The following is a 21,281-nucleotide window of genomic DNA, read 5'->3' as shown; positions in this document are numbered from 1 at the left end:
ACTAGACCACTAGCCACAAAGTGACGGTTGCATCGTAACAAATGTGACGATTTTCCAATCGGTGGTAAGGAGAGGGTTAAGCAATCAAGAGTCAGCAGATCTCAATGCTGCAATGCTCGCACTGGTTTATAAGGAGACGTTGGGTCTTGAATGTACGGAGGTGAAATTCCGTTAATGGATTTATATGTATTGCACACAAAAGAAAATGCTGTCAGGCTGTTCATACTCCCTCCAAATTATTTGCAGAATACGAAATTTTATTGATGACGAAACATGTAAAACACTTATCCATGCCCTTGTTACCAGATTCTTGGATTATTGTAACTCTCGGTTGTACGGCCTTCCAAAAAAAAACAAAAAAAACAAAAAAAAACAAAAAAAAAAAACCAACATCTCTGAACAGACTACAGTTGATGGAAAACAAAGCTGCTAGCATAGTTACAGGAACAGTGCCCTGGGACTATATTATAACACCAGTCCGTAAGTCACTACGCTGGATTCCAATAGAGAAAAGAATAACAAAATTGTATGTTTTGCTTACAATTGCATTCACTATACATCACCTGCTGAATACCTCGAATTTCTTGTGAGGGAATATAAACCAACTAGATCTTTTTGATCCGCCAGCTTTTCGCTAATGGAAAAAAAACGTCCCAAGAACAAAGTTTGCTGAGCGTGGTTTTTCATTCTCGGCTCCAATCGTATGGAATTTTTTTTACCACCAAAAGTCCGACAAAGTGAAATTTTGCCAGTCTCCAAACGGCATCTAAAAACCAATCTTTTTCATTATGATAATCGTGATTCTATGTTACGTTTGAACAAGATATAAATGAGACTGTTGTATTGATTCTGTAGTCGAATGAATGAACTCTCTGAACACTATTTGTGGATATCGGCGCAATATTAAATAATAACAATAATAATAATAGACAAAGAATCTTAAAATCAATTCTAAACTTAACTGGCAACCAGTGGGAGGATTTTAAAATTGTTTTTTTTTCTTCTTTTTTAAAACCTTCATTTGATTGATTGAAGGATGTTATTCTGGCTACTTTCTTTTAAACATTATGCAATCTGTCCACCTAGTGTAATCGTGCATCCGGCAAGAAGGGCGTTGCAATAGTCAATCCTACTAAAAACCAAAGAAGACATTAGCATGCTAGTTATATCTTTATCGATTTTGTGTCTTACTTTCCCTATTTCTCAAATGAAAGTTGCAAGATTTGATATTAGATTGGAAACATGGTCAGTCGTGGACAAATTGTTATCTAATAAAACACCAAGGTTACGAAGATCAAGGAGAAGCTGCACATAAAAAAGAGCTTTTATATAGCGCAATATCCACTTAACGTGCTCAAACCGCTTCACAAGGGTCCCTGGCCAAAAGCAACACTTAACATTTAGGACGGAACATGACGTCTGTTAGGCGATATTACAATTCTTCGGACAAAGACAACGCTGTTAACCGCCAGGTACTCATTTTACACCTGAGTACGGTGAGAGAATGTGAGTAAAGAGCCTTTTCCAATGACTCAACTATGCGCGAGCGAGGCTGGAACCCAGGACATTCCGATCCGGAAGCGAGTGTCATACCACTAGACCACATAGCCGCACGAAGCTGTACAAACGCGTAATTGTGCCCATTACAGTCAATAAACAAATTCCGAATAAAAAACAAAAAAGAGATGTAAGAGATGATTACAAGCACACAAATTGAATAATATAGGTCTGACACAGATCGTAGCCTTTGTAAGCTCATAGCCTTACACTAACCAAAAGGTTATGTCAAAAGACCAGTAGAATATTGACCGATCAAAATATGGAATTTATGACACACCTTCAGGGGCGTGGCTATATTAGTTGATTTGGTGCCTGGCACCGCTCCATATTTTTAAAATGGATTACAATATTTAAAAAAATAAAACTGAGAAATGGTACCGCCTCTTACTTATTTGAGTAAGTTTCCGCTTTTACTTTTTTTTCTTCCTTTTGTATTTACAAATATAGCATGTTTTTTAGTCATTTTCTTCTGATTCTGGCACCACCTTATAGATAGTATGCCGATGACGTCACTCAGGCCTTTGTTATTGTTTTTGCCATCCGCGTTTGTGAGTTGTTCTCACTAAACTGTATTAACCTGACTATAAAAGTTCATGGTTACACAGAGTTTGTGTGTTGGTCCGTTATACTTCCGGATGGCAATGTTGTGAACTCCTTGGCCAAGCGCATTCTATCTATACTACAAGCATGCCACTGCACACCTTCACACGTGCTCGGACAAACATGATTGGTTGTCTATAGGTGAATGACCTGCCTCTGATCATTTTTATTGTTTTTATACCCCCAAATGGGGTGACTAGTTTTCACACGATTTTCTCGATCATATTATAGATAGTTCGAAGATGACGTCACTCAGGTCTTTGTTATTGTTTTTTGCCATCCGCGTATATGAGTAATGCTCACTGAACTGTATTAACCGGACTATAAAAGTTCATGGATAAACACATTTTGTGTGTTGGTCCGTTATACTTCCGGATGGCAATGTTATGAGCTTCTTAGCCAAGCGCATACTATCTATAAGCGTTTAAGTTAAAACATGGTTTTGTGTGTTGGTTCTATTGATCAAGTGGTAGAACAGTGGGTATTTTACTTAAACACATACCACCATAAGGAAAATCTGTGTTTACCAATCACTGCCATTGTTTACATTATGCCGACTGTCCGAGAGGCGTGGTTATCTAAGTGTCTATAACCACAAAAGAAAGCAAAATGTAATTTGTCTTCAATGGTTCACCTAATGGGGTCATTTGTTTCCTTGCTCACCACTAACGACAACTCAGTACTTTAAGTTAACAAAGGCTGACATTAAAGAATGAAATAAGAAGAAAAAAAAAAGACAGAGAAAGAATGTTATGTAAGCATTAGATATATATTTTTTGTGCACGAATCGATTGACTTATAGCGTTAAAACACGATTTATTGGGCTCATTGTTGTAATGAAAATACTCGCAAACCAACGCAAATATTGTCCATTACAACAATGTTAAATAAAGCCCATAATTGTGTTTGGTTATCAGTCCTGATCCTGTATATCAAAATATTATATTATGTCCATGCCTGCAAATAAGTCGGGGGATGTCCATATCAAGTTCAAAGTTCACAGTTCGGCTGACTTTGACTGCTAGAGACTGCAAACAGGGTTGCCAGTTTGGCATTTTAAATGCCAGATTCCAAAAATCTGGCATTTTTGAAAACCGTTTGGCATTAGAAAAATCATTTGGCATTTGGCATTTTCATTTGGCATTTTCTTTTCTTGTATATTATACTTCAAATGACACCTTTTCTTAATTATTTCTAAACGCGTAAAAACAAACATCTTCACATTTCTTTTTCATTCTTAAAATCCAACCGTGGTGTAGTGGTTTAGCACTCCACTTAGTAGTCAGTAGGTAAATAATTACCCCAACAGGAAATTTTGTATAATTCAAAAAAAAAAAAAAAAACAAAAAAAAAAAAAAAAAAAGATAAGAAAAAGAAAAGAAAACACGCAAGCCACCAGGATATGATAGTAAATTGTCTATCAAAAGTGAGTAGTTTTCTTAGTGGGGGTGGGAGTCAACAGACTTTGGCATCTTTTTGAGTGTTTTGGCATTTTTTGAGTCTTCCCCTGGCATTTTGTTGAAAAATAATCTGGCAACCCTGACTGCAAACTTCCACTTTCTCTTTTCTTTTGACGGAGTACTGAGTTCATACTTCGACACATCTTCGGGTACTCTTGAGTTGAGGAATAGTTCTAGAATAGAATAAAAGATGTCTTTTTCATCAAGAATCATTTCACGGGGATTGTCAACAACAGCGTCACAGTTTAATTCTGTAAAGACCGTTGCTATAATTGGCAGTGGTTTGATGGGTTCTGGCATCGCACAGGTAAAGAGTTGAACTTTGACCCTTCTTCGCCGGTCCAGTTAGTCCTCGGTACTTATCCCTGGTTTTTGTCCTCAGATATTCCGTCTAATTTACAAGTAATGATAATAGAGAGATTATTATTAAATTTGGATTTGATGTATTTGTGTTCACGCAGTTTTAATAGTTTGTATATATTATCAACGAGAATCGGTTGTATAATTCTGAGTACAAAGTTCAAAAACCTTTTATGATTGGAATTGAATCAAGGGCAGGGGCAAGAAGTCAAAAAATGTGACTTAAAAATTTATTTATTTTTAGGATTTTTATCATCGGTTGAACTAGACCAATTTGAACCAAGTACATCATGAGAAATCTCTGTCAAAGACTTTGATTAACTCTATATTTGACTTAGAATTAGAACATTTCCTCTAAATCCAAAACCAAAATTAAAATCATTTGATTTTTAAATTAAATTTTAAATGTCCAATAGTGGTGATTTATATCAATTTATCCAACCAACAGCAACACATAACCTTGAGGATGAAACATGGCGACTTGAAGGAGTTATTAGACCTTTTTTCCCACTTTTACTGGACAGATTATCATTTTGCACCATTGAGTACGATTAGAAAATGTGGGTAAAATGCCTTCTCCAAGAACTCAACTTTGGACCACTTACACTGGGACTTGAACAAAGGGCTGGCAGGCCGAGTATCATTAACAATAAAGACAACTAAGCCTCATCATTTACCACCAATAGTTTGATTGTAAAATTTTTTTGTAAGTAAGAAGACCATTTTCAGAACATTCTTATTTGTCAGTCGTGGGAATAGTAGTATGGGTAACATTGACGTTTGAATACTCAAAATGCAAGTTTTTAGTTTCCATACACACACACACACGCACACGAACACACAATCATTTAATCTTTTGGTTCCATTAATAACATTGATTGCATCTGTACTTTAAGCTGTGATGCCAAAACTCTGGTTTCACCGGTCTGGAGCAAAAAATTCCAGGTTACAGGCAACTTCCGTCATATTCCGGTGATGTTTAATTGTTCCGCCCCCCGTCCACTAACAACCACCACCACAACATCATATTCATTACAACTACAACTACCACCATCACATCATCATTACCACTACAGCAGCAACCGTCACCACCACATCATCATCACTATCACTACTACTACAACCACAACCATCACTACCACTACTTTTACAACCACCACCACCACACTATCATCACTACCACTACTACTACAACCACCACCACATCATCATCACTTCCACTCCTATAACCACCACCACCACATCGTCATCATCACCACTGCTACTAATACAACTACAACCACCATCACCACCACATTATCATCACTACTACTACAACCATCACTACTTTAACTTCGTTGGTTTTTAAAGTTCGTGTTGCTCTACTTATCACTTGATGCACTTTTAGCACTCTCTCTCTCTCTGTCTCTCTCTCTGTCTCTCTCTCTCTCTCTCTCTCTCTCTCTCTCTCTCTCAAACACACACATACACACACACACACACTACAACCACCACCACCACCGCATCTTCATCACAACCACTACTAGTACTACAATCACCACCACCACCACATCATCACTACCACTACTATTTCAACCACCACCACCACATCCTTATCACTACTACTACAACCACCACCACCACATCATCATCACTACCACTACTACTACAACCACCACCACCACATCGTCATTACTACTACAACCACTACCACTACATCATCACTACTACTACAACCACCCACACCACATCATCACTACTACTTCAACCACTGCCACTACTACAACCACAGTCACCATCACCACCACCACCACATCATCATCACTACCACTATTACTACTACAACAGCCATTATGACATCATCATCATCACTACTACTACTATTACTAAACTACTACTACTTACTACTACTACTACTACTATACTACTACTACTACTAACTACTACTACTACTACTACTACTACTACTACTACTACTACTACTACTACGACTACTACTACTACTGCAACCACCAACACAACATCATCCTCACTACCATTATTATGTTTTGGAGCTTTTCTTCACTGAAATAAGGAAACTTTGGGGTTGTATTTGGCAATGTGTTCATTTGTCAGAAAATATTGTAATCAGTTATCTATTTAGATCTATACAATATGTAAACACAATACCAAATCAAATATCATCCCAATTCCCTTTTTGTGTGTGCTGAAATTCCTCTTTCGGCATTGAAATTCCTCCGAGTGGTGTCTGAAATTCCTGTAAGTCAAATTGAAGATTGGCGTCTCTGGCTTTAAGTTTAAGCGAAGGAACATTTCTGTACCCAATGAATTCTCTAGAGGCTGCGGGTCAGAAAACCAAACTTGGTTGCAATTCTTTTTCAGGCCAAGTGTAAAGAAAGACATCAGAGTAAAAGTTAGTAGTCATGGGATCTGAACCATGTATTATTGAGAATCCGAATCAATGAAAATTAGCATCAATGAGTGAGATGTTAAAAAGCTGCTCCTTTATTACCGGAGCAGTTGGTAATGTTAAGTAGGGGGACTGGTTTTAGTCCTGATTGTAGATGATTGTGTTTTCTGACCCTGTTTGTCCAGCAGTAACTAAGTGATTGTAAGGGTTTGATCTTAAAGCAGGGTACTTTGCTTTAACTATAAGCATCCTATCCTAAAAGTAACAAGTAATCGTTTCTGTCTATTTGATGCTACATTTACCAGGATGAATTCTTGTTCCATGACCCTTTTAAGCTTTGTGAGTGACAAACAGTCACCACCAAAATTTGTCCTTTAGTGCTAATTAACTCACTCAGCCCTGACACAGACTCTATCCGTAGTTTACCCAGGTTACTTTTACCCCATGCCAATTTATTACATTTTTCTGAGACAAATTATAGGCGTAGTATCAAAGCAAATGTTTTTTTCATTTTTACATGTTAATGGTAGTTGAATAGAACTATCTATACACATGCTCATTTCTTCCAATTTTGAAAAGTAGGAAAAAATCTCTAGGATTGAGTGAGTTAAGCTTTGAAGGTCCAGGCAGTGAGTGCCAAACAATCACCACCAAAATTTGTCCTTTAGTGCTAATTAAGAAGGGAAAGAAGAACAAATGACAGCGTACTGGAAGAACTAGAAGTCATGCCAGGACTACTAAATATCATCAAAAGGAGAAAATTCATTTTTTTCAGTCACATATGCCAAAACCCATGCTCCCTAAAGAAAGATGTGGTACAGGGGAAAATGGAGGGCAAACGAAGAAAAGGAAGACCTAGGCCTAGATATATAAAAAAAATTTCCTAGAATGGACAGATATGAATGGAAGAGAGTTGTATGATACAGCCAACAGACGGGAGGTATGGGCAGACATTTGGCATAACAGAGTGCGGGGAGAGGACGACGTTGGATAGTAAAGTAAATAATAATAACAATAATAACAAATCACTTGTATGGCGCGCAAATTCCACGAATTCATGCTCTAAGGCGCTCTACAATAAAACATGAACTCACAAAGGGAAAATAAAATAAAAACGAACAGCACTGAAAGCTTAGTATGAAGAATAAACTAAATTAAAAGTAAAGTAATTAAAGTAAAGTAAAAGCGCTACTTAGGTCCACAAATCGAAGGTTTATCATTTTCTGTAGAGTTAAACAAACAATACCAGTTACTGATTATGTCTTCAGGCTCCAGCATATCCTGCAAGACAAATTTTAATTTGGCATCTCTAGCAACATCAATGGCTTTCCATTGTTTTGATTTGTAACAGAATGAGGCAAGAGTTGTAATCAGATAGAGATGACAAAACTTTAGCCTTGACGTTGTGTCAATTGTTGAATTACTTCACACTTGTAACCCCACTTGACTCAGGTGTGAACAAGTATCTGGTACATATAGTTACTTATGAGTGCTAGTACAAAAGGGGTTCAGAACAGACAACTTATACAATATAATATTGAAATTTGGTTTCTATATGGGCTTGAGCAGTGATTTTGACCTAAAAGTTACAACAGATTCTTGGAATAGAACAGTTTGTGACAGAGTTTTTCAGTTTCTTGTTGTATACTTCTTAGGTATCTGCAGCCAGTGGCCATAAAGTGACAGTTGTTGACCAAACACAAGAAATTGTGGACAAAGCAAATGCCTCCATCAACAAAAGTTTGGGTCGTGTTGCCAAGAAGAAGTTTGGGGATGATTCAAAGGTAACTTGGTACAGGTTTCACTAACTCTATTCATCGATTTGTATAAGATGTTATTTTTTGGGGTCACAATATCTTATTAGATCACTTGAACCAAAAACATTCAGACTGGGTTTCAGTTGATTTTTTTTTATTTTTTTTTGGGTGCTTTTTCGGACCAATTTGTCTACCCAGCTATGATTAGATTTTGCAGAAAGGGCCTTGTAATGTATTGCTACAGAGGCCCAAAAAAAAAGCCTTGACTTCTTTGGCTATATGATCTAAAGGGCTATTTGATTATTTTAGCCAAACTGGGCAGTAGGTGATATATTAAGTGTATGGGAGAAATTGACAAATTCATATTTTAACAAGTATGACTCCATTCATTCAAGGAAAGACTAAATCAGCTTATTGACTTTGTTGAGTAAATTAGATAAGAATATCAGCCTTGTATTTTTTTTTTAACTTTTTCCATTAATTTATCAATTGTGTCATATTAGAGGGTTCCAAGCATTATATTTCTCAGGCGTTTTATCTTATGATTAATAGTTGTATAAAATGTACTATTATATATTTAAAAACTTGTTGAGATTGATTGCATTTTGATTTCACTGTATTCTTTTTATTCTTGAACAAATTATTTTTCACACTTTATCTTGATTGTAATGTGTTAAAGAAACTTTATTTTCATTCTGAGATTGATTTGTACTCCACTTCACTTCTAATTATTTCTTTCAGGCCCAGGCTGACTATGTAGCAAATGTTTTGAACAACCTTAACTTCAGTACAGATGTCGGAGATTCTGTCAAAGATGCTGATTTGGTGATAGAGGCAATTGTGGAAAACTTGGATATCAAGAAAAAGCTATTTTCTACCATTGACAAAGTCGCTCCCAAGTAAGACTAGTGATTCTTGTTTTTGTCTTCATTTGTATATATTAAATGGCTTGGGTTTTGTGTAATAACAATCATAAATCTTATGGCTTCTGATGATGTATATAATGGTAACTATTCATATTGTGCTGGAGAGTCTGCTGTTTAATTTGACTTATTTTAATAGTGAAACAAGGCAATATAATGATATTATCAGTTTAATATATATATATATATATATCATTTTCTTTGTTGGCTTTCAGGCATAGTGTATTTGCTAGCAATACATCCTCCATACCCATCAAAGAAATTGCTGTTTCCACAGAAAGGCTGGATCGGTTTGGAGGTCTCCATTTCTTTAACCCTGTTCCTGTAATGAAACTTCTTGAGGTTGGTATTTCGTCTCCAGGTTCATAGCAAGTCAAGTCCATGTTTGCAATCGAGAAAAGGGCTAGACACGGGTTAAAAGTAGTGAGGAATACACTTTCACGCGTTGCTAACCTTTTTTTCTTCTGGATAATGATAATAATAATAATAATAATAATAATAATAATAATAATAATAATAATAATAATAATACTTATTTACTTAGGCCCAACATGAGCCACAAGTCTTCACCATTCTGTCCTGTCCTCCATAAGTGTATGCAGCTCCCGGGTGTTGTCCATTCCTATATTATCTAGCAGACAGTCAATGTATGTTTTATTTTGCCTGCCTCTGTTTCTGGTTCTTTCTAGTGGTTCCCATAGCACAAGACTGCTTGCATTTTCCTCCTTGTATCTCCAGCAGTGCCCCGCAAGTCTCAGTCATCTGCTTCTTTGGTTTGTGATTGTATTTTTGACAGGGGATATTTTTTTTTCTGTAAATCTTCTGCCTGTTTGTTCTTGGTTATTTATAATTTAGCTTATGATATCTTTAGGTTATGATTTTGATTTACATTTGTACTATTTTTGTTAGATTGCTTGTTTTTTTTTGTTTCAGCGGTCTCTCATATAACCTACTTGTGTTGGAAGAGACTAAAGCAACAAACAAACAAACTCAGTCTTCTCTGTTGTATCTTCGAAGTCAATGGGGGAAAGGTCACCGTAGAACTCTTCATTTGACATGTGCTCTTTCCAGCTTGTGTTGAAGACCATCCGCAGCATACGAGTGGAGCAGCCGTCCAGTTGCTTCTCAAGGGCTTAAGTCCATGTCACTGCTCCATTTAGAAGCAATCACTATACCGTTGCCAGGAACAGTCTCTTCTTTATTTCCCTCTGTAGATTTGAGCTCCAGATTTTCCTTAGTTTGTGACAGGCACTCCAAGCCAATGCTTTCCTGACAGAGATATCAGAGGAACTGCTTTGGGTCCAACCTCCTAGGTACTTGAAGTTGTCAACTTCCTTCAGCCATTCTCCATTCTTTGCCTGTATGCTAATTGGCCTTTCTTGGCTGTAGGTTTGGAAAACTGTCTTCTTAGCATTACAGCACAGTCCTACTCGTTCAGCCTCCGTTTCAAGTCTATTGAGGACTTCTTGTTCCTGGTCCATCTCCCCGTTCAGTCAAGCCAGATCATCTACGAAATCTAGATCCGTGACAATCATAGCTGGACTGCGCCTACTTCTTTGTCTATGTAGTGCGAAGCCAAGCTCGTTCTCCATGCCAGCATACGTCTTTCTCATCACGTAGTCCAGGACAATTGCAAAGAGATAGGGGGCTAATGTATCACATTGAAACATACCTGCTTTGATCTCAAACAGCTGTTTTACCATCTGGAGAGATAACCTTTGCCCGTGTTATTATTATTATAATGAGAGGGAGACATGGCAGCCAATTAATTTTGTATAGTCTAGTAATTTGAGATTTCATTGCAGACTACCAAAATTTAGACGTCATTTGATTCATTTGATATTGAATTTCAGTCTTATTTCTGACTCTTCCTTTTTGTTGATTTTGTTGGGTTATTAACTTTTCACATCCCCTTCTCTCCTCCCCTTTTTTCAATTCGGCTATTTTATTTCAACTAAAGGGATAATAAGGGAATAACTTTTCTTAAAAAAGATATCAAGGATTGTTTCCCTTGATTTCTATTTTTTAAAATGTAAATCCCAAGAAGGTCTGATAACCCAAATGGTTAGGGCTCATTGTTGTAATGGAAATAATCTCAAACCACTGCTAAATATTGTCCCATTACAAAAATGAATTACGTTGGGTTATCAGGCCTGCAAATATGGGCATATCAGCCCCAAGGTATGCTTTTTTTGTGTGTGCGTGTGCATTGCTCCCTTTGTTAAGATTCATTGTATTGATGTGATTGAACATTTAAAGTTATCTGTCATAATACTCATTTTTATTTCAAAGATAAATTAAGACTCTCAACATGTCATAAAACTCTCAAATCTCACAGTATTCAGATGTAAACTGACTACCTTGCTGGTTATAGTATCCGGTAAACCATAAAATTGCATGAGTGTCTCATCCGACTTGAAAAGTGTTGCTTTTAGATTTTGAACCACATTTACTTATTATCGTGCCATATAAAATCTCACTTTATTTATTCATTAAATTTTTAAAAAAATGTTTTTAGGTTATTAGAATCCCAGAAACAACAGATGAAACATACAATATTTTGGACTCATTCGGACAAGCTGTGGGAAAGAAAACAGTCAAATGTAAAGATACCCCTGGCTTCATTGTCAACAGACTTCTGGTGCCTTATATGATGGAGGCTGTCAGGCTGGTGGAAAGAGGTAACCTAACCATACACACACACAGAGACACACACACACACACACACACACACACACACACACACACACACACACACACACACATACTAGACCAAATAAAGCTTTGTCATTCTACGAGACATGGTGTAGTGGATAAGGCATTGTCTTGCCATTCAAAGGACATGGGATTGAACACCACCATTAACAACTGCTTTTCAGTGTGCAATAAACTTTTGCTCACTTTCCAGCACTACACTGTGGCATATGCTTGGGTTATCTCACCTGTTATTGAAATTAACTCTGTAAAAGCAAATTTCCCTTTGTGATGGATAAATGGAATTTTGTTTGTATGTCATTATTAAATGGATAACTTATAAAGATCGAAACCCCCCCCCCCCCCCCCCCCCAAAAAATCAAAAACAAAACAAAAAAAAACACAATCTATTCATTATTAAGATAATCGTGCATATTTACACTTTATAAGACAGGAAGCAAAGGGAGAAAACTGCCATCTATTTTGTGTTGATATAATTTTATCTATGAAAACAATATAATTTGTAAAATGCATACTATCAAGTTTTAAAATGGAAAAAAAATTAAATTAAATTAAATTCTTTGCAGGTCACACATTTTTATTTAATAAAATTTTAACTTATATATACTTTCTTATATTAACTTTCTGGGTGGGGTTCCTGACCTCCCATAGTGGTCCGGGAGGCACTTACTGAGGCTTCTATTCCCCTTATATCTGTTTTCCGAGTTGCTTTCTATCTTTGTCTTGGAATGGGATTACCTTGTTTTGTCCCATCCCTGGCTGGAGTCCTTGACTGAGAGAGAAACAGTCAAATATATAGTTATAGTTTTGGGAGATGTTACTTTATTCCTTGTAATTCACTGTTATTTATTGTTAGTTTGTATTCTGTACACATTTGAGTGTGTGCCTCTTAATGGGATCCTGTGCTGGTGTCTGGATAAGACTTTAATGACTGGGTGGGGTAGGGAGGTACTTGCTGTCTTCTATCCCCCTGTATCTGTTTTTCAACATGCTTTATATCTTTGTCTTGGAATGAGATTACTTGGTTTTGTCCTGGCCCTGGCCAGACAGTCAAATGTGTAGTTAGGGTTTTGGGAGATGATATTTTTGTTTCTTGTAAATGATCTCTCTGTTTTGCATTTTATTATTTTTGTTTTTCATATGATTTGTAAACATTTGAGTGTGTTCCTCTTAGTGGGTACCTATCCTTGTGTCAGGATGAGACATTAAGGTGATCTCAAACTAAGTACATTGATAATGTGCTCTTTGAATCTTCATCTGTTCCCTCTTTGAATTAATACCAATCTATCTTCCTTTTTCTTGGGTACTTTAATTATAATTCTAGAACTTTTTACTATAACATTTTCTTCCTTTTTACGGGCACTAATATGACCTAAATGTGTTGCAAGCGCCATAAAACCCTTAAAAACAACAAAAACATTTCTGTCTTTGTCTTGGAATAAGATTACTTGGTTTTGTCATGGACCTGGCCGGACAGTCAAATGTGTAGTTAGGGTTTTGGGAGATGATATTTTTTTTCTTGTAAATGATCTCTCTGTTTTGCATTTTATTATTTTTGTTTTTCATATGATTTGTAAACATTTGAGTGTGTCCCCCCCCCCCCCCCCCCGCAAAAAAAAACAAACACTTTAATGTGATGTGTAATGTCAAAATAAGTATGTTAATGGTATGCTCTTGAAGTTTACATCTGTTCCTTATTTGAACCAATTCCCTTTCTCTTTGGACAAAGCTTTCTCACAAATGGAAGGGATTTGGGATAACACTGTTTCAAATATTGACTTTCTCTCTGTGATCAACTATTGATAGCGGGTGGTTGGATGGGAGCATCACCCTTGAATCATATACCTATGATGTTCGCATGGGTGTACGATCCGATAGTGATGTCGTTTCTTCTTCTCTTTACTAGCCTATCCTGCTTCTTTGGTTTGTGATTGTATTTTTGACAGGGGATATTTTTTATTCTGTAAATCTTCTGCCTGTTTGTTCTTGGTTATTTATAATTTAGCTTATGATATCTTTAGGTTATGATTTTGATTTACATTTGTACTATTTTTGTTAGATTGCTTGTTTTTTTGTTTCAGCGGTCTCTCATATAACCTCAATTGTGTTGGAAGAGACCTAAAGCAACAAACAAACAAAACAACTATTGATAATGCCTGAGGTATAAATTGTAGAAACGGATCCATAAACTTCAGATTTAAATGCAATTTCGGTTAGATTTACTCTTGAATGGGTTTTGAATCTTATTCCAATTATTTTTAAAAGGGAGAAGTGGTTGCTGATGGATTGGATTTGTCTTGTATGAAATATTTATCTTTATCTTTATTGCAATTTGTTAAAATCTTCTCTAACATTGATTTATAGGTGATGCCTCTCCAAGAGATGTGGATACAGCCATGAAGTTGGGTGCTGGCTATCCCATGGGGCCCTTTGAGTTGACAGACTACGTAGGCTTGGATACATGCAAATTCATCATAGATGGTAAGTAGACGATATATTGTTGACTTTGATCGCTCTAGGTGATAATGCAAAAAAAAAAAAAAATGAAATTCTTTTTATTAGTGGCTAACAAGCCATATGTCCTATGATATTTATTAAATGTCATCATCAGTGATAAAAGATAAAATTGTGAAGCGCCTGGAGTGGGCATATATTATGGATAAGTGCTATACACTCATAAAAAAAGATGGTGCCCAAGAAAGCTGTTAGATTTTGAATCCAGTAGACTTTCAAAGCTGAGGATGATTTTTAGAAATCTTTCATAAACCAATGAGAATTCCCCCCCAATCTCTCCCTTTCCACCCAAAAAATAGAATAAATAAATAAAAATGTGACATGACAGCCCATGTGGTTTTGTCATTCCAATTACTCCTAAGTTTATAACTGTTCCTGCATGATTTGGAATAATTAGATGAGACCAGTTGATGTTTTTTAAAAAGACTCCCATTGCTTATAGCTTTTACTTGAATTAACAATTTGTTGGGGTTTTATTTTGGTTTAATTTCAGGCTGGAAAGAGAAAGACCCCAACAACCCATTATTTGAACCCTCCCCAATGATCAACAAGTTGGTGTCTGAGGGGAAACTGGGCATGAAGACTGGAGAAGGCTTCTACGAATACAAGAAGAAATAGATTAGATTAGGACATACTTTGTAAGTTTTGTGATAGAATCGACGAGAGGGTGTGGTCACGTTGTTTATGTTGTGATAATGAGAATCTTTGATGATAGATTGATATATATATACATTCAATATATTGACATACTTAGCTGTCAAAAAGGATTGTCTAGTTTGCATTGGAAACTATAGCTTCTCACTTTAAAAAATTTAATTCTTGTTTCTGTTGATTGAATTCAATTATGTAAAGCACAACCTTGCAGAAGGAAAACAGATGTCACATTTCTTCAAATTATTGGGCACGTGTATTTTCTCTAGAATGTAAGACACTTTTGATTCAATTGCCATTCGTAATGTTAGATTTTGTTTCTCTAGCGCCTTAATCTCTGTCTTTATTATTCACCAAAACCGTTTTTTAAAAAACCAAATGACTTGAGCGTACTTAAATTTGGAGGAAAATATTTTCATTGTTTATATCAGAGGTGTAAGAATATAAGTAAATCTACAATAGTGATGATAGGAGTTGACTGGAACTATTATATTGATTGATAATCAGAGTGCATTCCTTGCATAATCTTCATAAAACCTCATGTATAATATGAATAAAATTATTTTTACTGTTTGAATCAACCATTGTGTTATTCAAAATTTATGTTTTGTACATGGTTACTTGCTATACTGCCACTTTTGGATAACTTTGCAAAATTGGGGGTATAACTTATAGACTAAATGAATGATGACAGTTGAAAGTGGATGAGACATGACGCTTGTAAGGCAACATTGCCTTTTATTTTTAAGATAGAGACTATGCTGTTAACAATCAGATACTCATCTTTGACCTGAAAATGGTGAAAGACTGTGAGTAAAAATCCTTTTTGATTTGAGGACTCAACTTTACGTCTCTTAGAATATAACTCGAACCAAAGACAAGTGTCATATTCTAAAACTTTAATTTCTCATTGAAAACGTCATTGAAGTTTCGAAATGGTTCCAAGATCAACACCCTGACACATTAGTTAACTAGGAACTCTTTGACTTTGTTGAGGCTTAAATCTTTTAAAAATAAAATAAATAAAATTCACTTTATTCAACCCCATGGGGAAATTTGTCTTTGGAGTCTATTCCAAGGGAAGACTGGAATATCCCAGGCATCAGCCGCAGTGCAGCGCCGCAAAGTGAGCTAGGGCGAGGTGACTTGCTCAAGGCCACAAAGCGCGGCGGTTGATCGAACTCGGTACCTTTTGGGTATAAAGCAAAGACCGTAACGCTGAGCCACGCTTTCCCACGCTTTCCCAGGCACTCCTGTCGTTTAAAAAAAAAATTTCATTGGCACTCACAAACAAACAACTGTTGTTTTCCAGAGATGGTTCACCCCAGCTTAATAAGGGATGGAGTTGAATGTAGTGTGGCTACGTGGTCTAGTGGTCTTACACTCGCCTTTGGATTGGAAGGTTCTGGGTTCAGGTCCCAAGCGGTGCCTAGTTAGTCCTTGGAAAACAGTCTTTACTCGCATTCTCTCACCATACTCAAGTTTTAAACCAGTACCTGGCTGTTAAATGCATTGTCTTTGTCCAGCAATGACTATGAAAAATGTTTTTTTCTCTTTTTGAGGAAAATGTTTGTCTAAAACCAAAGCCCTGTCTCCACTGAGTAAAAATGTTTTTGAATTTTGAAAATCCATTCATAAATAAACAAGTTATACAGTTTTAAAGGTGTCATTTATTTGGATGACCCGCAAAAAGGAAAAAAATGCGAAAATATGGGACGCTTTTTCGCATTTTTTTTTCGACCTCTGGTTGTATCTTGCGTAATAAGTGGATTAAAAGATTGAAACTTGAAGAGCAAATTAGGATGGTGTTTTGTAAAATACGGGAAAAGTACTCGTCATATTCATATGAAATTTTACAACCAAAAAGAAGAAATGTTCATGTATTACCTTGTCAGCGACAAAACCTCCACGCCCGGTAGTTTTAGAATTATTTTACTCCAAAGAGTAAAAATCTATTTTTAACGGTCTTCTGGTGATCGTATGAGTTTTGTCGCTTGACATAATCTAAAATGACCTTTTTTCTGTGTGCCAACTTTCAGTCATATTCATCGATAAACAGCGTCGTAATTAATTTTTTAAAATAGCATATAGGAAACGGCTTCGTCCCATATTTTGACGCAAATTCGGGCACTTAGTGAGCGAAAAAGAGGCCCAAAGATTTGTGCGGGATAGTCATTGCTACTTTGTCCAAAAAGAAGATTGTAATATCGCCTAACAAGTGTCATGTAGTCTTTTCCTACATGTTAAGTGTTGCTGTTGGCTAGGGACCCCATGTAAAGCGCTCTGAGCATGTTTAGTGGATATTGCACGATATGAAAGCTCCATTTTAAAAAGTGTTTTTTTTTTTAATTGTCCATTTTTCTTGGTAATTTGTAGCCAAATTTTTTTTACAAATAGTCTCAGATGGCTGAATCAGTGTCTTTGAACTCTTGGTAATGCTTCCTATTGACAACTGTCAGTCCCAGTATATGTGTCAGTGCATGATTCTATCCCCCTGTATCTGTTTTCCAATTGCTTTCTGTCTTTGTCTTGGAATGAGATTACTTGGTTTTGTCCTGGCCCTGGCCGGAGTACTGGCTGGGAGGGAAACAGTCAAATGCATAGTTCTTGTTTTGGGAGATGATATTTTTTTCCTTGTAAATCATCTCTCTGTTATGTATTATTATATTTGTTATTTTTAATGTATAATGTAAGCATTTGAATGTATTCCTCTTTGTTGGATTTTGTGCTTGTGTCCGGATGAGACATAGGTGATATCAAACTAAGTACATTGGTGGTATGCTCTTGGAATCTACATCTGATCCCTATTTGTTCCCATTCCCCTTTGTCTTACTTTCTCTTGGGTGCTTTAATTGTAATTCTAGAACTTTTTACCATCCCATTTTCTTCCTTTTTACTGGCGCTGATATAACCTAAATGTGTTGCAAGCGCCGTAAAACCCTTAAAAACAAACAAACAAACGTCAGTGCATGACATAATCAGTGAGAAGATCAAAATTTAGGATTTGCATTATTTTGCATTTTCTGAAAGAATGTGCTTTCCAGAGTATTTTAATCTTAATTTGAAGTAAATCGGGTGATTTTTCATGAAGTTATGCTCAGATGTACTTTTTCAACTTGACTAGCTGTAAATAATATTTAGAGGTGAAAATAAGCTTTGATTTTTCCCGAAGATGTACAAAAAGGGTTGATTTAATCACGTATGACAAGAAATGGATAAAAATTGACCTAACTAAACTAGGCAATATTTCAGTTCAAACCTTTTCACCTTCCGACTGGTTATGTCTTTCACTGTAACAGAGTGCCAGATTCTGATGGAATTTATTTCACAAGATGCAGCAGCAGCAACATCCTACTCTTTTCTTTTTTTTTTTTAATGTGCAGTTATATTTCCATACTTTTTACCTGTTTAAAACCTCTTGTTTGGTAGATATGAACAAACCAATCCATCAAATATTTGAAGAGGGTCTCAACAGCTCATATAGTAGACCACTCGTTTCACACGCAAAAGGACTGAGATGGATCTCGGATGAAGTCGAGATTTTTTTTCTGACCCCCTTGGCAATCCAGCAGTGGTTGCTGGGCTGTTAGATCAGATAGAAAGTAATATGCGACAGACTAGCATCCTATCCAAAGGATAGCAAGCAATTATTATTGCCCAATTCACGCTCTCCCATAGCGGGCAGGGGGGTACATACTGTGTCTTCTATCCCCTTATATCTGTTATCCAACATGCTTTCTGTCTTTGTCTTGGAATGAGATTACTTGTTTTTTCCTGGCCCTCGTCGGAGTTCTGGCTGGGAGGGAAACAGTCAAATGCATAGTTATTGTTTTGGGAGATGATATTTTTTTCCTTGTAAATTATCTCTCTGTTATGTATTATTATATTTGTTATTTTTAATGTATAATGTAAGCATTTGAGTGTGTTCCTCTTTGTTGGATTTTGTACTTGTGTCCGGATGAGACTTATAAGTGATCTCAAACTAAATACATTGGTGGTATGCTCTTGGAATCTACATCTGATCCCTATTTGTTCCCAGTTCCCCTATGTCTTACTTTCTCTTGGGTGCTTTAATTGTAATTCTAGAACTTTTTGCTATCCCATTTTCTTCCTTTTTACTGGCGCTGATATAACCTAAATGTGTTGCAAGCACCGTAAAACTAAAACCCTTAAAAACATTTTTAAAAAACCATTTCACGCTATAGAAACTGGTATTTATTAACTCTGGCTCCATGAGTCTGATATGGCTCTGAAGGACAACTACAAGTAATTGAATAATTGTCAACGACAGGATAAAGTGTGGGTCTACAAGGACAAGAGGTGTACTCATTTTATCAGAGTAGACAGTAGAGTGCTCTTTATTGGAGGCCAATGTGCGATTTGGAGAGGCACTGCTGCTGTCTTTGTGCAGCTTTGTGGTCTAGTCGTATGACACTCGCCTCCGGACTGGAGGTTGAGTGTTCAAATCCCACTTTGTTCAGCGCATAGTTGAGGCCTTTCAAAGGCTCTACTCCCACTAAAATAATGCCTGCATTCCACAACGCCAGGAAATGCTGGGTTTCCTCAAATCGCCTCTTAACAGGACATGGCAGAACTGCATCAAATATGTGCAGATGGAAACTTGGACACAGTGATGCCTGCCGGAAATGTCAGGCAGCTCCAGACACCAGCGATCACATCGTCCTCCACTGTGCAGTAACTAAACTTGAAGGTGGCTATGAAACAGTTCTTAGGGCAGAGGAAGACTTTCGAAGCTGGGTTGACGAAATGAATTTAGAGGTGTACCCATACTACTACTACTACTCACATTCTCTCACCATACTCGATTGAAAGATGATTACCTGGCCTTTAACAGTGTTGTCTCTGTCTGAATTAATATGTATTATCGCCTAACAATAACAGCGTCATGTCTCGTCCTACATGTTAAGTGTTGCTGTTAGCTAGAGACCTTTTGTAAAACACTTTGAGTTTGAGCATGTTTAGTGGATATTGCGCTATATGAAAACTCACGTTTGTTTGTGTGCGGTTCTTGATCTCCATAGTGGGCAGGAAGGTCACTTACTGTGTCTTCTATACTCCTACATCTGTTTTCCAATTGCTTTCTGTTTTTGTCTTGGAGTGAGATTTCTTGGTTTTGTCCTGGCCCTGGCCGTAGAGCTTGGCTAAGAGGGAAACGGTCAAATGCATAGTTATTGTTTTAGGAGATGATAATTTTTTCTTGTAAATTATCTCTCTGTTATGTATTGTTTTATTTGTTATTTTGAATGTATAATGTAAGCATTTGAATGTATTCCTCTTAGTGGGATCTTGCGCTGGTTTCTGGGTGAGACATTTAGGTGATCTCAAACTAAGTTACATTGATAGTGTGCTCTTGGAATCTACATCTGTTCCCTATTAGAACCATTCCCCTCTGTCTTACTTTTTCTTTAAGTCCTTTTAATTGTAAATCTACAATATTTTCAATATCCAATTTTTTTCCTTTTTACTGGCGCTGATATCACTTAAATGTGTTGCAAGCGCCGTAAAACCCTTAAAAACAAACCAAAAAAAATTGGAGGGAAACAGTCGAACGTATGGTTATAGTTTTGGGAGATTATATTTTTTCTCTTGTAAATATCTCTCTGTTATGTAATGTATTTTTTAAACCTATGATTTGTAAACATTTGAGTGTATTCCTCTTAGTGGGGACATGTGCTTCCGTCAGGATGAGTCTTTTAGGTGGTCTCAAACTATGCACAATGATAGTGTGCTCTTGGAATCTGCTTCTGATCCTATTTGGGCCTTTTCCCTTTGTCTTACTTTTCTTGTAGACTTTTTATTTTTAAATCTATACCCTTTTTACTATCCATTTCCTTCCTTTTAACTGTTGCTGAAATGACCTAAATGTGTGGCGAGTGCCCTAAACCATGAAAAACAAAACACATAGTTTTGTGTGTTGTTACGTTATATTCGGCTGGTGGATGTTGTGAGTTTTTTGGCTGAATGCACATCATCAATTGCTTTAGTCAAATAATAATCTTTTTAATCTTCTTAGAATCCTGGTATGGAACTACAGTACTCGACGGATAAACGCCGAATTTCAGCACGCTCTACAATACAGCACTCTGGAGCTGGGTGACCGCAAAGGGAAGAAAAGTGTGATGTCAAAAAAAAATCTGGTTCCTATTTCAATGGAAGTGTAAAACCTCTCTTTCTTAGGACTGGATACATAACTTGTGTAATTCATCTTTTGCTGTCAGCGTGATGGTATCTGATTTTCTAGTCTAAATATTTTACATCCCGTAATCCTAAGAATCTCCCTTGACATACTTTTGCTACTGAATTATTTTATGCCACCTTTATCCATTATTAG

At 36.5% G+C, this 21,281-nt stretch overlaps 1 protein-coding gene across 1 annotated transcript; it reads left to right on the top strand.

Annotated features, from left to right (window-relative positions):
- Positions 1-3,692: 3,692 nt before the first annotated feature.
- On the top strand, positions 3,693-15,510 carry LOC144973519 (hydroxyacyl-coenzyme A dehydrogenase, mitochondrial-like). Its single transcript, XM_078916030.1, has 7 exons — positions 3,693-3,927; positions 8,025-8,153; positions 8,868-9,025; positions 9,265-9,391; positions 11,568-11,730; positions 14,129-14,245; positions 14,772-15,510. The coding sequence occupies exons 1-7, from the start codon at positions 3,811-3,813 to the stop codon at positions 14,894-14,896; spliced, it is 936 nt and encodes a 311-aa protein (XP_078772156.1). The 5' UTR covers positions 3,693-3,810; the 3' UTR covers positions 14,897-15,510.
- The last annotated feature ends 5,771 nt before the right edge of the window (positions 15,511-21,281 follow it).

Source organism: Berghia stephanieae, chromosome 5, assembly GCF_034508935.2.
Source record: "Berghia stephanieae isolate SIO BIC M18660-M18661 chromosome 5, UCSD_Bste_1.3, whole genome shotgun sequence".
Classification (NCBI taxonomy): domain Eukaryota; kingdom Metazoa; phylum Mollusca; class Gastropoda; order Nudibranchia; family Aeolidiidae; genus Berghia; species Berghia stephanieae.
Note: the sequence above shows the minus strand (reverse complement) of the source record. Positions and strands in the feature narration are given on the sequence as shown.

Coding starts and splice junctions, on each gene's coding strand:
- LOC144973519 (XM_078916030.1), top strand. CDS start 3,811: ATGTCTTTTTCATCAAGAATCATTTCACGGGGATTGTCAACAACAGCG. Junction 8,154..8,867: donor AGTTTGGGGATGATTCAAAG/GTAACTTGGTAC, acceptor TATTTCTTTCAG/GCCCAGGCTGACTATGTAGC. Junction 9,026..9,264: donor ATTGACAAAGTCGCTCCCAA/GTAAGACTAGTG, acceptor GTTGGCTTTCAG/GCATAGTGTATTTGCTAGCA.